We start from the raw sequence: 16,627 nt of genomic DNA, 5'->3' as shown, positions 1-16,627 counted from the left end.
TGTAATTGTAAGCCCCCATAAAATAGTCAATCACAATTAACGTTTTCATTTCAAATAAAATTATTATCTCGGGGGATAACAGTGCCCGCGGGGTGGAAACCTTGTTCTTAAATCCTTCCTAGCGCTTCATCTGAGTCTTCTGAAGTTGCCGCGCAGGCGCACTCTGTAGCCTACAACATAATGTTTTTAAGTTTCTTGAAGTTGGAATCATGGCGGAAGTAGGAGACGACAGTGCTCAAGACATCCACCAGCCTTCTAATAGGGATGTGCATTTTTGGCAAAAATACTATTCAATATTCGTTGAAAAGTATTCAAATAATATTTGAAAATCTGTCAAATATTATTTGCACCTCGGATACACGCGCACACAATGGAGAGGCTTTTATGATTTGTATGAAATCAATCTGTTTATTTCTCCCACTGCGCCATCAACATTCAACATCAAAATTATTTCAACGTGGGCTTAGGCAGATGGCTATTTATTTATTTTACTGAACACAGCGTGCATGACGGTGAACTAGACACGTCAAAAAACGTGTCTATTTACAATTTATTTAGCATTCGTAGTGTTGATCAGCAGAGAAATAGTCCGCCAAAGACGTTGACGTCGCTTAGCAACCGAGGACACTGGGGTTGATAAGTTACCGGACTACTTGGGGATTGATACGATATAAAAAAAATAATAACTTTACTTGACAGCGGTCATTATATGCTTAGCAACGGTGAATTATCAAAAAATTGTTCACCACCGGGAGTTGTGGAGGCCCATGCAAGTGAAAGGAGCGTTCAACAGCATTGAGAAGAGCCGTGTAATAAATAACAATAGTCACATTAATTTTTCAATAATCGACGTGACTCCGACTATTCGACGATCGTTGCCCATCCCTACCTTCTAATGCCGCTTTTCCACCGCACATGTAGCTCGACTCGACACGACACGACTCGACACGACTCGACACGGTAGCAGCGCGGGTCCTTTTCCACCACAAATAGTACCTCCGGGACGTGGGCGGGGTCGGCTGCGCGAAAGGGCCGTGACGTATTTTTGTACGCGACGCAAACAACACCTACGTAACCCACACATGGACAGAACCCACATAACAACAATGGAGGACATCGATGCGATGGTATTCGTGTTCGTATTATTAGCTGGCATGTTGAAGAAGTGGAATATGTTGGCTGCGGCGCTGCTATGGCTGTTACCAGCAAAAAATGGTAACAGCCGGTAAAAAATGGAAAAGCGGCATAATGCCGCTTTTCCACCGCATGGTACCAGCTCGACACGACTCGACTCAGCTCGCATTTTTTGCGTTTCCACCGCGAAAACATGGTATCTGGTACCTGAAGTGGCTGCTTTTTCTAGTACCGCCTCGCTCTAGGTTCCAAGCGAGCTGAGCCGATGCTAAAAGGTGACGTCGGCAGACGTCCGGCCACTGATTGGTCAGAGAGTGTGACGAAGTCACGAGAGCGACATGGCAACCATGCTGGTAACAGCCATAGCAGCGCCGCAGCCAACATATTCCACTTCTTCAATATGCCAGCTAATAATACGAACACGAATACCATCGCATCGATGTCCTCCATTGTTGTTATGTGGGTTCTGTCCATGTGCGGGTTACGTAGGTGTTGTTTGCGTCGCGTACAAAAATACGTCACGGCCCTTTCGCGCAGCCGACCCCGCCCACGTCCCGGAGGTACTATTTGCGGTGGAAAAGGACCCGCGCTGCTACCGTGTCGAGTCGTGTCGCGTCGAGTCGAGCTACATGTGTTGGGAAAAAACGGTCTGTCTAGCTACTGGACCAGATAAAATGAGACGGAGAGGTAATAAAGTCTATCGGCACGAGGACCTTGGATTTATTAAGTAAAGTGGCAACGGTTATACAGAGTCATAAAGCGTGAGAAATCGAATATGTCTAAGTCCCTAATCAGCGCTGATGGTTCGTCTGGAGCTTCGCCTCCGTGGAAGGTCTGCTTCAGAAGAAGGTGAAGAGTCCCTGTGTGATACAGTCTTATGCTGTATCCTCCTCTCGATGAGGTGTGTGCGTTTGAGGTGTGTGCGGTTCGGTGTGTTTTGGCTCCCAGGCCCTGAGAGAGCTTCGTAACGGGGAGAGTTCCTCGTGTCTCTGGTGTGATAAATTAAAACGGGGGAGTGCCCCCCTGAAATGTCTTGTGTGTGATAATTTAATGTGGCTCTGAGGCCCTGGTATGGGCAGGTGTATCTCTTGGTTCCTCCTAACGGGGCAGAGCTCTCAAAATGTCTCCTGTGTGATAAATTAAATGTGGCTCTCAGGCCCCTAGTATCTGCATGTGTTCCTTCTAGTGAGGGAGAGCTTCGAGGTGTCTCCTGTGTGATAAATTAAATGTGGCTCTCAGGCCCCTAGTATCTGCATGTGTTCCTTCTAGTGAGGGAGAGCTTCGAGGTGTCTCCTGTGTGATAAATTAAATGTGGCTCTCCCGTTCTGGAGATGATACTGGTGCATTGTCTGAGTGTCCACCATCTGCCTGCCTGGGAGATGGGGCCTTCAGCTCCGGCCTTGACCTGACTATATATTATCATGTTTGTGTTATGTGTTCGTTGGGTTTAGAGCAAGAGTTGACTATATATTAATGTGCCTGCCATATGATGTGCTCATCAGGTTATTTTTCCCAACATAACCCCCTCAAGTCGTCGCAAGACGACTTTTACTCATTAGGGGTACGAGGGATAGGACTCCAGCGCGGGACTACCATTATAACACCATTAGAAATAACAGAAAGAAGGCAAAATGACCATAAAAACAAACAACCATGAGCATGGGACTAAAACAACTCGCTGGACCGGGCGTATGGGGAACCACGTGGGAGAAACGCTACCCATGCTTCAGACATGGGTATGCCATACACACCCCACCTAGGGGGTGGCATCCACCCCGGCCTTACATCGCGAGCAGACAATACCAACAATACTGGCAGCAGATGATACACAACAAAACCAACACCAAACCATAACATCAACAACAAAATGCAACAATAAAACTACCAGTAAACAATAACGATATAAACAAAAATGCAACAATCACACAAACACTACACAATAACAATCGCAGGAAAGAAATGCAACCCTGAAACGTGTCCCTAAATAATAATAATAATATCAGAAAGACATGAGGTAAACAATGATTGGCAATCCCCCTCAACCCATCCCTAGATGACCACACACTAAGGATGTGAGGAGGAGTTAACTGGTCGTGTAACAATAAGCAATCACACGCATGGGGTATTCAGGGTAGGCCCGGGGCACGGGAATAACTGAAACCACGGAATAGTCCTGAGCGTCATCACGGGCAGGTGGTCGCAAGGCGCCACCTGAGCATTAGACCCTTTTATTCAACTGCGCTCAGGACCTCATCTGATAAACGGGCAATCAAGGCCCCTGGAATCTCGCCCGTGTGTATCCCCGAGCTCCATCTAGTGGGACAGCGATATAAACAACAACATTTGCGTTCCCGGCGTCGGTTGCGTAGACGCGGGCATAGATATGGGAGCGGCTAAAAACAGTGAAGCGTACAGAAGCGAATACAGCCAGGGGCGCCCTCAAGCCTTAAGGGAACGGGCCGCAGCCCCTGGTACCGGAACGCAGATCCCTGGTCCGGGCGACGTGGGTGCATCAGGTGGGAGGGGGGTGGTGCCGTTGGCGGGGACGGGAATGGGGCAGCCCACCATGTTCTCCAGCCGGATCAGGTCGGGCCCCTCTGGTGGTCCCTCGTCCAAACTCTCCGGTGCATACTTGATCCCCAGGTAAGCTTGGATGGCACCTGTTGCACTTGTAGCGCCCATCGCTCATTGGGCTCTCCATCCATCCTGTGAAGGGGTCATTAATGCCGGAGCTCTCTGCCAAATCTAATCTGAGGGACTGTAACCCTGCCATCCGGTGCTGTGTTATTGGGGATAAAAGTACAACATGTCGTCTTCATCATCCCACACACCCCTCCGTGCTCTGCCAATAGCATATCTATATCTATATAGTCCCTTGACCTTATCCGTGGAAAAATTGACAAAACGTTGCTGATTATAGTATATATTATTTATCCAATCAACATTTTTGTTAATAGTGGACCACCAAAACAGGACTGATTCAAACCCTGCCAAAATCTGATTGCATCATTCTTGGGTAGTTCGTCGGCTCCGGGCGTGTCTGCATCTGGCTCCTCCTCTGGCCCTGGAACTTTGTGTTTCTCTTGCTGGAATTACAAACTTATGTACAACAGTTAGATGTTCAAACATATTTTCCTTAATTCTATTTCTAATTACTCTAATGGAAGTCCCTTTTGGGACCCTTGAATGTTAGGTGAAGGCATGGGTCGACCCTTAAGCATTTCATGCGGGGTTAGATGCGTCGTTCTGTTAGTTTTCATGCGATAACTCATTAGTGTCAACCGTAGTGCATTAGTCCTTTAATTTAGTACTCTAATTTAACTTTGTTAATCTTCGTCTCAAGCGTCCCATTCCTCTCTCCACCATACCTTGTGGTTTGAGGAATGTAGACACAGCCTAATCTTTGTTTGACATGCAGATGTTAAATCACTTGTTTGAGTGTTTTCTGAATAAACGCTGCCCTATTGCCTGAGCTAATTTGTGACGGAATTCCAAACCTTGGCATGACTTCTCTAGTCAGAACCTTGATTACCGTAACCGCATTTTGGTCTTCTGATGGGACTGCTTCTACCCATCTGTTGAACACTGTTTTTTCAAATATTTCACACTCATTTAGCTGGATGTCAATCATTGTTTGCAAGTATGGTGAAGAAAAACCTTGTTTTCTAATTATTATTATTATTATTATTATTATTATTATAATTATATTATTTTTTTATATATATATTATTTTTTTTTTAATTCTCCTCAATACCTCCCCCCTTGGGCAATGGTCAAAACCATGCACATTAAATGATAAGCAAATCTAAGAACGCCGTTGGTGCAACCAACGTCGAAACGTCTAACCTTAACCATCAGCAAACTAAAACCAATCTTTTGGGAAGGGAAATCGAAACCAGTGTGTCCAAAACCAAAGCCCAATATGGGTGGGTTTACCATCAGCCGCCGGAGACCACGCTGTTCCAAAGTCATGCACTAAACCGAAAAACGTACATGCGTTAGTGGCCTTCTATACCACAAAGGTAAAATAAAATAAAACGCGACATGCCCCGTTCCAAGACCACCTCTGCTGCCAGAGCTGACATATCTGACTCCTGTTCCTCCTCCACCCTACACCCCAGACGGGACTTCCCATGATTGTTGCAGCTCGTCACTTCATGATCAAGTGAGCCAGTGCCCACAGCGACTCTGCCAAGTAATCGTGACTGTGCCTGCCTTAGGTCGTCCCGGGTGTCAAGGTGGGATCTTACCCGTCGTTGGCTAACCAGCCTTCCATACTGGCTCGCTGCAGGATGCCATACTTGGGATACAATCAATCCCCACCTATATGGTGGTATAGATCGCAAAGTGGAGGGATGGAGACAGAGTCTTCAGCCCCATCTGCCCTATGCAGCCAAGTGTGTGTGCGTAATGAATACACCTCAGGGAAACTATACATTTATCAGAGTTACAATTATTAAAGTGTTGCAGCAGCAGTAGTGGCATTTGAAAGGTAAACCCACTACTTCCGAATCCAAATTGACAACATAGCATGTAGGACCCCTTCCCAGCAGATGTGGCTTCAATCCACCTGTCATCCTTGACCAAAGAGATACACCCCATATTTTAATAGGTGTAGTCCTACTTGTACAGTTTATCAAGATTACTTTATTTTATTTTATTATTATACTCCTTCTTTATCATATCCATATTTATTCAATTATTCTTTCCTGTGTGAAAATAATATGAATCACTTAGTTAATAGCAACACCTTCTTTAGTCCAATTGCATTAGATTAGCATCACTGTTGTCCTATTAAAGTATCAACGTTATTGTCCTTATAACCTCCTCATGAACTTTGATGTTCTTCATCCTGAATGGTAACTGTGTCAGGATGTTCATCATCCTGAATAAAAAACAAAACTAAAACTAAACTTAAAGAAAAACAAATTAGCCATAATGTGAATATCCGCTGCGTGTCTCCCTGTGACTCTCTCCCTCCTTCGGGAGAACACGCTCTCTCTCCCTCCTCAGTACGGGGTGCTGTTTGGTGCAAGACAACAGATAAGGGTGGAATGTGGCTTCTCTCTCTCTCTGCGTGTCTCCCTCCCACGTTGGGTGCGGCCATAACGCCTTGAAAGCGAGTGTGCTCTGGGGGCTGGGTGTGAGAGAAACCATGGGTAGTTCCTTTTCTCGGCCAGCAGAGGGGTTGTTCAGGTGAAACCTATGGACAGAGACTACAAGGAACTTCAAACATGGCAGACAGGGAACAACAAATTTATCAAAGCCTGAAAACTCAACAGAGCTCTACCTGCATTCCTTGGATATGTGGTATTTTATGGCGTATGGCCACCACACGCTTTCAGTTGAACACACTCTATTTCCTTTCTCTGTACTGTGTGTTAGTGTGTCTCTCTGTACTGCCTGAATGGTGTAGCTCGACAAATGGGGGGGGAAATGTGTTCTCTCTCTCTCACCCTTCCTCGCTCCCCTTAGGGTCAAGCAGCAGCTAGGACCGTTAACAGATAAGCCTGGAATGCAACATCCTCAACTCTCCATCATGGAACAAGGCCTAATAACTATCTCTCACACACAAAAAGATCCTTCTGTCCCTTCATTCACAAATAACTTTTCACTGTATTATATATAACTTAATACTGCTCCCCCTTTCCAAATTTCTATATACACAAAACTAGAAGCTGACCACCGAAATTGGTACAGGCCTCGTCAGGCCGAACCAAAACACCCTCACAGGTTCTAACTTCCATACAATTTTAGGGAGGGGAACTACAACATGAGGTGGAGTAGAGGACTTCAAATATGGTGGACGGGGACCTCAAATGGGAGGACTACACATATGGGAAAGGGGATTACACTCTGGGCCTGAAAACCACACAGAGTCCCTTCTCGTGGTCCTGAAACAACCGTTCATTGTTAGAAAAACACGCACTCTATCGCTACCTCCAACTGTCTAGAGGGAAAATGGTCCCTCTCGATCGTCCTTCGACTTTAGCTCTCCTTGCTATCTCTCCTTGCTATCTCTCTCGCTCCCTCTCGCACAAACACACACACACACACACACACACCTAAACAGACCTTTCTCATTCTGTCTCCTCCAAACGCACACACAGAAACATCACCTCTTGCTTACACGTGCACAGAGAGCACACAGCCTTTCTCACTCTGTCTCCTCTAAACGCACACACAGAAACATATCAACAGATTTCTCGTTCTGTCTCCCGCAGACGCACACACAGAAACATATCAACAGACCTTTCGTTCTGTCTCTCACAGATGTACACAGAAACATATCAACGGACCTCTCATTCTGTCTCTCGCAGATGCACACAGAAACATAACAACAGACTTTTCATTCTGTCTCTCACAGCCTCTTACACACACAGAAACATCACCTCTTGCGTACACGCGCACACACGGAGTCGCTCACAGCCTTTCTCTCACTCTCACGCGCATACACACTGTCTCTCTGTCTCTCTCTTTCACCCATGCTCTCCTATTCTTCCACCCACGCCGACTCTCGTTCTCGACTCCATACACACGCACTTGCTCTCTGGTCGTGAAGGTGGGGGTGAGAGGTCTCTGCTATCCCTAGTCTGCGTCAGTTCAGGTGTCTGTCCGTCAGTCCCCGCATATGCAATGAATATATGGCCAAGAAATCGTTGTGCTTCTTCGGGCGCCTCAGATTCACTTATCAAGGGCGGCGAGCCTTAGGCCTCGAGGGTGTTCTTTCACCACGCAACGAGCCTAGTTTATCTTATTCTCTCTGTGTCACTCATGCCCTAGGCACCGTTTCCTCTGCAAAGGGACTCTAACCCTGATAAAGGACTCTAACCTTCTTACCACATAGAATTATTTAATACACATTCAAAGAAGGGGACTCTAACCCCCCTTTAAGACATAGGTGGGGACTTTAATCCCACCCGAGGGACCCTAACCCCCTTAAGACATAGTTGGGGACTCTAACCCCCTTACCACCGAAATTATTTAATACCTAAACAAAGAAGGGGACTCTAACCCCCCTTTAAGACATAGGTGGGGACTTTAATCCCACCCGAGGGACCCTAACCCCCTTAAGACATAGTTGGGGACTCTAACCCCCTTACCACCGAAATTATTTAATACCTAAACAAAGAAGGGGACTCTAACCCCCCTTTAAGACATAGGTGGGGACTTTAATCCCACCCGAGGGACCCTAACCCCCTTAAGACATAGTTGGGGACTCTAACCCCCTTACCACCGAAATTATTTAATACCTAAACAAAGAAGGGGACTCTAACCCCCCTTTAAGACATAGGTGTCTCCATTACACATCCATTACGTGGCCATCGATAGTCTTGTATCACTATGCCCGATTCTTATAGGCCCTATGGTCTCGAGGGTATTCTTTCACCATGCAACGAGCCGATATTCGATGTGTCACGCGTTCAGGGTCAATTGGGTTTATGGGGAAATACTGGGATGCAGTCCTATTCGTCCCCACGAGATATCCCGTAGCGAACCGCTCTCACAGTCTCACCTCCTAATGTGGTTCCTATATAACTATGCAGAGTTTGGATTTTATCAACAGGTTCTGCCTACCTTTTGTTGGGCGCATGCGAGGTGAGACTGCAGGAATCGGTCCGGTGCTCCGGGGTCCCGAGGTCGTGCCGCTCTCCGTCTCTCGTTTCCCAGTTGCGTGTTCAATTCAGAAAAAATCACGTCGAGGGTCACCAAATTGTTGGGAAAAAACGGTCTGTCTAGCTACTGGACCAGATAAAATGAGACGGAGAGGTAATAAAGTCTATCGGCACGAGGACCTTGGATTTATTAAGTAAAGTGGCAACGGTTATACAGAGTCATAAAGCGTGAGAAATCGAATATGTCTAAGTCCCTAATCAGCGCTGATGGTTCGTCTGGAGCTTCGCCTCCGTGGAAGGTCTGCTTCAGAAGAAGGTGAAGAGTCCCTGTGTGATACAGTCTTATGCTGTATCCTCCTCTCGATGAGGTGTGTGCGTTTGAGGTGTGTGCGGTTCGGTGTGTTTTGGCTCCCAGGCCCTGAGAGAGCTTCGTAACGGGGAGAGTTCCTCGTGTCTCTGGTGTGATAAATTAAAACGGGGGAGTGCCCCCCTGAAATGTCTTGTGTGTGATAATTTAATGTGGCTCTGAGGCCCTGGTATGGGCAGGTGTATCTCTTGGTTCCTCCTAACGGGGCAGAGCTCTCAAAATGTCTCCTGTGTGATAAATTAAATGTGGCTCTCAGGCCCCTAGTATCTGCATGTGTTCCTTCTAGTGAGGGAGAGCTTCGAGGTGTCTCCTGTGTGATAAATTAAATGTGGCTCTCAGGCCCCTAGTATCTGCATGTGTTCCTTCTAGTGAGGGAGAGCTTCGAGGTGTCTCCTGTGTGATAAATTAAATGTGGCTCTCCCGTTCTGGAGATGATACTGGTGCATTGTCTGAGTGTCCACCATCTGCCTGCCTGGGAGATGGGGCCTTCAGCTCCGGCCTTGACCTGACTATATATTATCATGTTTGTGTTATGTGTTCGTTGGGTTTAGAGCAAGAGTTGACTATATATTAATGTGCCTGCCATATGATGTGCTCATCAGGTTATTTTTCCCAACACATGTGCGGTGGAAAAGCGGCATAAGATGACTAATGCATTTGGATGGTACGTTGGTACGTGCAAGTCGTAAGTTGCAAATCTCCCAGCTTTCTTGCAGAATTTGCGGAGGCACGTCCCCTTTTGGTCGTAGTAAATATCCCGTTTCTCATATAGTCATTGCTAATGTTAGCTACATTAGCCTCTTTAGCAAACGAGCTCGAAAACAAACAAAACAACTTTACATTGTATTGCATGCACAGCAAGACCGTGCAATGCCTAAATTGGTGACCGGCGTAAAGTAGTAATGTAAGTGTGTAAAAGCATTTAAAATCTAAATTAAAATGACCAATGTGATACAAATGCAAAGAAAATAAATCTCTTTATGGCCGCTGCCATTTTTGTTGACGAGTAGTACGTTCGGCCTCATTGAACTCGCTCTACTTTCAAAGCGACGAGATACTAACTTAACATGAACATAGAGTTTATAGAATTCTAAAGATACTATGTTACACAGGCCCTGTATTCTGCAGACCACTCTAGAACTTGTTTGTCGTTTTTGTGTCAGGCTGTGAGTGTGCGTGCATGCTTAGGCTGAATCGCAATCACGTCAAGACAAATCAGATTGTACACATTGAAGATAAATTAAATATTTTTTAAATTATCCCTCTCTTCATCCCATGCCCCAAACATGACGTATAAAATGTTGTGGAACAGAAACTACAACCAGAGACCCCTATTTCCCGCGCAACTGGGTTGCTTCATAAATAGGCGTCAGTTAACGCCTATTCAGCAGGCAAATATTACGTGTGTGAGTGTCTGTACTGTGGTTAATTGTTGGTTAAAGCACCCTCACCTGGCCCAAGTCACACAGATTAGACTCTGGGGCAGGTTGAGTTTGCAACCCTGTTGTGCATTGAGAAATCATGCACTAAAAAAATTAGATTTCTTTTAATCCAAAGTGACAATTAAGGCTCAGTACAACCAAAGCAATCCCAATTAGATGACGCAATTGCCAAGAGGGCAGAGTTTATGGAGTTTATTAGTTTAATCGCAATCTATTAAAGCCATTCAGCATAGTTCAGCCCAGTGCAAAACCATCAGCCATTAACAAGAGTAGCCCAGGCAACATTATTTTTCAACTTGTTTGTATGTTTTTCAGTTTGTTTCATCATCAATAGATGTGGAAATGGTGCCATGCCGTAATTCCGACGCCTCATTGTTTCGACGTCTCAATGTTCCGAAATATTTCCCATTAGATCGACATGCCACTATTCCGACGGTTCAATGTTCCGAAAACGAAACCCATTGGTCCGAAGGTCCGTTAGTCCGACTTTTCGAAAAGGAGGCGCATTAGGCCGACGGTTCAATATGCCGAATAGGAAAAATAGTTTTATACCTCGCTCGCTCCCCCTCTCTCTCACTCTCACTCTCTCTCTGTCTCCAAAATACAACCTAGGCCTACATATCACGTTCACGATGAATTTTGGAGGGCAAAAAGACAACGCTTCACTTCATTTCGACATGGTGTTGCAGCACCATGGACAGAGAGCGGAGGTCTAATAATTCTCAACACAGGCACGAACACACACACACACACACACACACACACACACACACACACACACACACACACACACATACGCGTTTATAGACTATATCAGGACTTATGAAAAAAACGTGACAAATTGGGACATGCCTTTCCCAAGGTCCACGAGACCTGGGAATCAGAATATTTCCATTCCTTGATTCTAGGAATGCAACCATCTATTCAGATTTAGGCTAGGGCTATATTTTTGTTCAGACCTGATTTTAATGCTACATATGAGGACCTTTTCGGGTTTATGTGACTTATAAGGCCCATAGCAACCAGCCCATACACACACAAACTCTATTTTCAGGTTTATGTGACTTATAAGGCCCATAGCAACCAGCCCACACACACACACTCTATTTTCAGGTTAATGTGAATTATAAAGACCCTAGAATACACAAAATAGGATCTGTATTTTAACTGGGGTCCGGTTATATATGTAGAAATGTCAAAACCCCAGACAGCCCGGGTAACCTTCAACAGAAAGGATTATCCATGTTCACATAGCTCTTAAATATAATATATTCTCAGTCTACTGTTTAAGTCGTATTATTGTTATTTGTGACAATATATAAAAATTCGTAGCAAATATTCACGTAATAAAAAAAGGCGGAACACTTTTTGCATTGCTTACTTTTATTGAGTGCCAGCAAAAAAAATACAAGCAAAAAACAAGATCAATTGGAATGGATCTACCTAGTCATCTTCCTTTTTAATGCTACGTTTCTGTTGTGTACGTAGTACTTGATGGCAACCCAGTCTCGGTCTTTCAGAGCTACTGGCTCTGCCTGGAGGCAGGAGTCACAGTCCTTTTTGCCAGGTATTCTGCAGCTTGTAATGAAGTTAAGCAAATGGCGCTCAACAGCCTTCACTTCCTCACCGGTCCACTTGCTTCTCACCTTCACAGCTTTCATAAATGGAAACAAAATACAACTGATTAACAATGGAACAAATGGCTCTGCTAACGTGACAAATGGGGGATATGATACAAAGGATTCTAGTTAGTAGTTATATGATATATGTTATCAATACATTTTTCTAATAAAGTAATGAATACAAAATGCTTACTAACCTTGCTTTCTTTTGGAGCCCTTTGAAGAAGCTTGGGATGTGACTATTTTGTGACTCATGTTTACGTCATCCAAGGTGGTTGATTCAGGAGTGCCCTCCATGTTGTCCAGGCTGGTTGACTCGGAAGTGCCCTCCATGTTGTCCAGGGTGATTGACTCAGATGTGCCCTCCATATTGTCCAGGGTGGTTGACTCGGAAGTACCCTCCATGTTGTCCAGGGTGGTTGACTCGGAAATGCCCTCCATGTTGTCCAGGCTGGTTGACTCAGGAGTGTGCCTCAGAAGTGTCTGGTCGCTAGCAGTCTCAGTTATTGAGCCTTTGCAAAGTAATAATGATTGTGATGTTATTCTATGAGCTTTCTGACAATACGTTGGTTTGCTTGCATTATTCACTGTAAAAAACCTCAGTGTCAGGCAATATGCAATTCTACATTATATATTCATTTAGATTTTAGATGTAAACATAAGCTGAATGCAAATTCATGAATGTAGAATTACTTGAGGATCATTTCGATAATCCCCCAGAAATGTTAATTTATGTGACATAACTTAAAGATATTACAGCATATATACAAGTCAGGATACCTTTGCATTGATGTAGGTCAGCAACGTTTTCTTCGCTGGAATCATCACTCATTTCTACTTCATCTGGTTGGGTAAAAAACAGTTCAGGCAAATCATTTAAATTAAGGACTAAGAACACTTATAATAGTTATATTTGAAGTGGTTAAAAACTATATTTCAAATAAAATGTTACCTTCAGGATTGACCTCAATGTCATCCAGCCCTTTCCCCTGCAGGTAAGGCAGTCTTCCTTTTTCGAGTGATATCAGGAGTTTGCTGACTTTTGCGAGCTGAAGGGTACTCTCTGGAAGCCGATAGAATTCTCTATGGACACGGATGTCGTGTCCTAGAAAGGTGGCAAGTTGATCCATTTCATTTTCTTTGAGATTTAGTAGTGTGGACAAAGTGGCCACTTGTTTCCGCAATCTTGTTGAGGTGAGAGCCTCTGGGTTCTTTGCACCACATTGCTTTGCATACTTACGAAAGCAGTCAGAGCCTCTGTAATGGGAAAGGACACCTGGCCGTGCAAACATGTACACATTTTCTTTGTGGACTTGACACTCTTTCCTGCTTTTCATTAGGAGGTCCATAGCAGCGATCATGTCGGGGGTTAGAAGCACTGGAACCTTTCTTGACCTTTTACCACGAATCTCAACTCTCTCAAAGTGCTCTGCAAGCTTCTTCTCGAAGTCGGTAAGGCCCCTCACAATGTCTGGATTCAGCTCTGTACGATCCCTGGATGTGAAAGTCTGAAGCTCCATTTTTGAAACTTCACCTTCCCGCCTTCTGTTAAATAGTACTACCTGCGTCAAAGTCACTTTAGCAAGATTTCCAAAGCTTTTGCTGTTGGGTTCTTCCTCAAGGTCCTTCATGCGCTTAACACGCTCAGCAGCAAGAAACTTGTGCAGCACCGACACATCCTCTGTAAAGGGTAAAACCTGTGGTTTATTCCATTTGGCTTGTTGAAGTGTTCCCAATGCGGCAGCAGAAATGGACTCTGTCCACTTTTTCTGATGTAGAGTGGCAAATTGCTTTGCAGACTCCGCAACGGCAGGGCGATTTGCAATGATGGCATTGCATTGCACAATGCCTGCAACTTTGGCTAAACTGTGTCCCAATTTCAAAGCCAATGATGGGATTTTATATGAGTTGCTTTCGACATCATAACCAGCAACAGATCTAACTGCCTGTATCACATGCGGAAAGTTACAAGGCATAACAAGGTCTTCGGTGCTCTTCAAAGGTGTTATAGCTCTTGCCGTTATCAATAGTCTTGCCATCTCTCTCATTTTTTGGCGTATGTAGTCATTCCTTCTTTCATACGGTTTCCTGGAATTGAACAGTGACTCGCCGATACAAAGGATCACAGTTTCACTCCTTACAACCGAAGAAACGTCATCCTGGTTCATTTCACAAGCAATCTTCCAAACAGTTTCCTTAACTGAGTCAGGTCTTGGTAAGTGCATTTGAATCCTTTTTCGGCCAACTTGAGGCTCTTCCTCAACAGTCTTTTTCGGGCAGTTTCTCACATGTCTCCATAAAGAGTTTCTTGCATACAGTCCTTCGCAAAATTTGCAGTGACGGAAGTCATCAGATTGTTTTGCAGTACTGGGTCTTCTACAAGCAACCATCTCTCCAGTGCCACAGCTTGCCACTTCAGCATTATGGTCAAAGTTTCCTCTCTTCTTAATAGAGCGTAACAACTCGCTTCTTTTGCGGGATCTTTTATCAAAACTGAAAGCCATTGCAACATCAGGCTCTTCACTGTGCACGGATTCAAGATGTCTTGCCAATTTAGAAATGGCCTTTTTACAATAAAGACAAAATTGCTTCTTGTTGTACTTGCTTCCTTTTGCTTTTATTGGCAATGGTGTGACATTTATGGAGCTTTTCTGCTGTGATGGTTTCTTTAATGAATTGGCACTGCAGCTTATCACTGAAGCACAATGATTGCTGCTCATCTTTGAAGAACTCAATGTTCTAGGTACCTCTGAACTGGTGGCACCATCCCCCTTCATGATTTTGAGTTCTTGACTAGCAGTACTTATAATTGAAGCATCCGAGGAATTGCCACATGAGGCTGGAACATAGTCAGCATCATCAAAGTCCGTAGCATCCGAAGATTCCTCAAATAAGTCAGTGGAGGTCTGAAGGAAAATGGAGAAAAAAAGGCTTCTAATTCTGTCAATAACTTACGCATGCATTAATAGCTAGGGTATCATTAACCCTATAGTACCATCACAATGTGCATAACATCTACAAACTCACCGAATAATTAATTCTGGTGACCTGAATCAAAGATCTCTTGGCTATCTCTTTTTGAGCCTCCTGGTAACGATCTTCACAACGACCATGATGGCGCTTCAGATTTTTTAGACGGCAGATTTTTCTAAGCTTTACAAATCAAAAGGAAAATACTTACTTGAAACTCTAGAATGTTTCCTCACATCATAATTACCCCAAGGTGTGAAAATATGAACTATTTGAACTTATGACCAGAATGCAGCGTTCTTACCTGCTCTGCAGTAGGACACTGGTGGAAGGGGACAGTTCCAGAGGACTTGCTTGCCTTGAATGAAATGATGAACAATAAATATTATTTTGTATAAACACAGGACTTAAACGTGGAATTAGGATATATTATACTTTGCTGCATTGACTATGCATGTAGGGACCACAGTTGCAAGGAAAATAATTCAAACGTGGATCTGGGCGTTTTTATGTAAGGATCTATAGAAATAGTTAAAACTAAAATATCTGCTACCCAACAATATGAGGACCTCGTAACACACACACACTCTACTCTTGTTGGGTCATACCATGTTGGGACGTCATCTGAAACACATTTAAGCCTTGCACAGACTAAGTACAAAATGAGGACCTGACGACTGAACACATCTAGGGTCAAGGTTCCTGACATCGAGCTATCCTTTTGTTGTCAAAGAAAGCTGAACATCCCAAACACAAATGTAAATGGATCTAATGCCGTAGAAATTAAATCAAGCAAATTGATACGAAGTATGTTAAATGGGCAAAATCATTGCCAAAGGGGAAAAAAACATAGGATTTAGTGAGAATAAAGTATAATTTTATGTTTTGAGGGGCGGTTAGTTCTGTCAAATGGTAAGGCTAATTTTGTTAACGCTATGATATTGAACCAACTTATGGAAATGTTTATATTGTGAACATTTTGCACATAAAGGTTGGTTGTGATAGTCAGAAGCCATTTCATATCAAGTTGGAATGAACTGAGACATCTATTTAATTTAAATAGAAACGATCTACAATAAATGTGTAATAACCTGTAGGATGGATGAAGTGGATCTCTGGCTCACTTCTGGGTCCACTGAAGTATGAGCTGGGATCATGCCACTTGGTGTCTGAAACGAAATACAACAATAACCTGTCAGAAATATTCTGTATTATAATATAGATCAAATCTAGTTCGTAAACTAATGATCATACTCATTTAATTTACAATATATTCCTACCACCTGTCTATCATAATCGCCTTTGGAATGAGACTCATTGCTGAGGTCAAGGGCTGCATTGACTTTGCATGTAGGGACCACAGATGTTAGTTAAAATAATTCCCACGTGGATCTGGGCTTTTTATGTAACTCTATAGAAATGGTTCAAACTGAAATAACTGCTACCCAACAATATGAGGACCGTGTAACACACACA

The 16,627-nt window shown here is 44.0% G+C and overlaps 1 protein-coding gene across 2 annotated transcripts; it reads right to left on the bottom strand.

Annotated features, from left to right (window-relative positions):
* Nucleotides 1-10,900: 10,900 nt before the first annotated feature.
* Nucleotides 10,901-15,901, bottom strand: LOC132469981 (uncharacterized). Of its 2 annotated transcripts, XM_060068128.1 has the most exons (6): nucleotides 15,456-15,901; nucleotides 15,209-15,334; nucleotides 13,134-15,087; nucleotides 12,962-13,024; nucleotides 12,379-12,693; nucleotides 10,901-12,213 (listed from the first exon to the last, which is right to left on the bottom strand). In XM_060068128.1, the coding sequence occupies exons 3-6, from the start codon at nucleotides 14,956-14,958 to the stop codon at nucleotides 11,999-12,001; spliced, it is 2,418 nt and encodes an 805-aa protein (XP_059924111.1). In that variant the 5' UTR covers nucleotides 14,959-15,087; nucleotides 15,209-15,334; nucleotides 15,456-15,901; the 3' UTR covers nucleotides 10,901-11,998. The 2 variants fall into 2 exon arrangements, with proteins under 2 accessions (XP_059924111.1, XP_059924112.1); XM_060068129.1 differs by lacking the exons at nucleotides 12,962-13,024; nucleotides 13,134-15,087; nucleotides 15,209-15,334; nucleotides 15,456-15,901 and having other exon boundaries at nucleotides 12,379-12,804.
* Between the last annotated feature and the right edge of the window lie 726 nt (nucleotides 15,902-16,627).

The sequence above is a fragment of the Gadus macrocephalus genome, chromosome 12 (genome assembly GCF_031168955.1).
Source record: "Gadus macrocephalus chromosome 12, ASM3116895v1".
Taxonomy (NCBI): Eukaryota; Metazoa; Chordata; class Actinopteri; order Gadiformes; family Gadidae; genus Gadus; species Gadus macrocephalus.
This window is presented reverse-complemented; position numbering and strand designations above follow the sequence as displayed.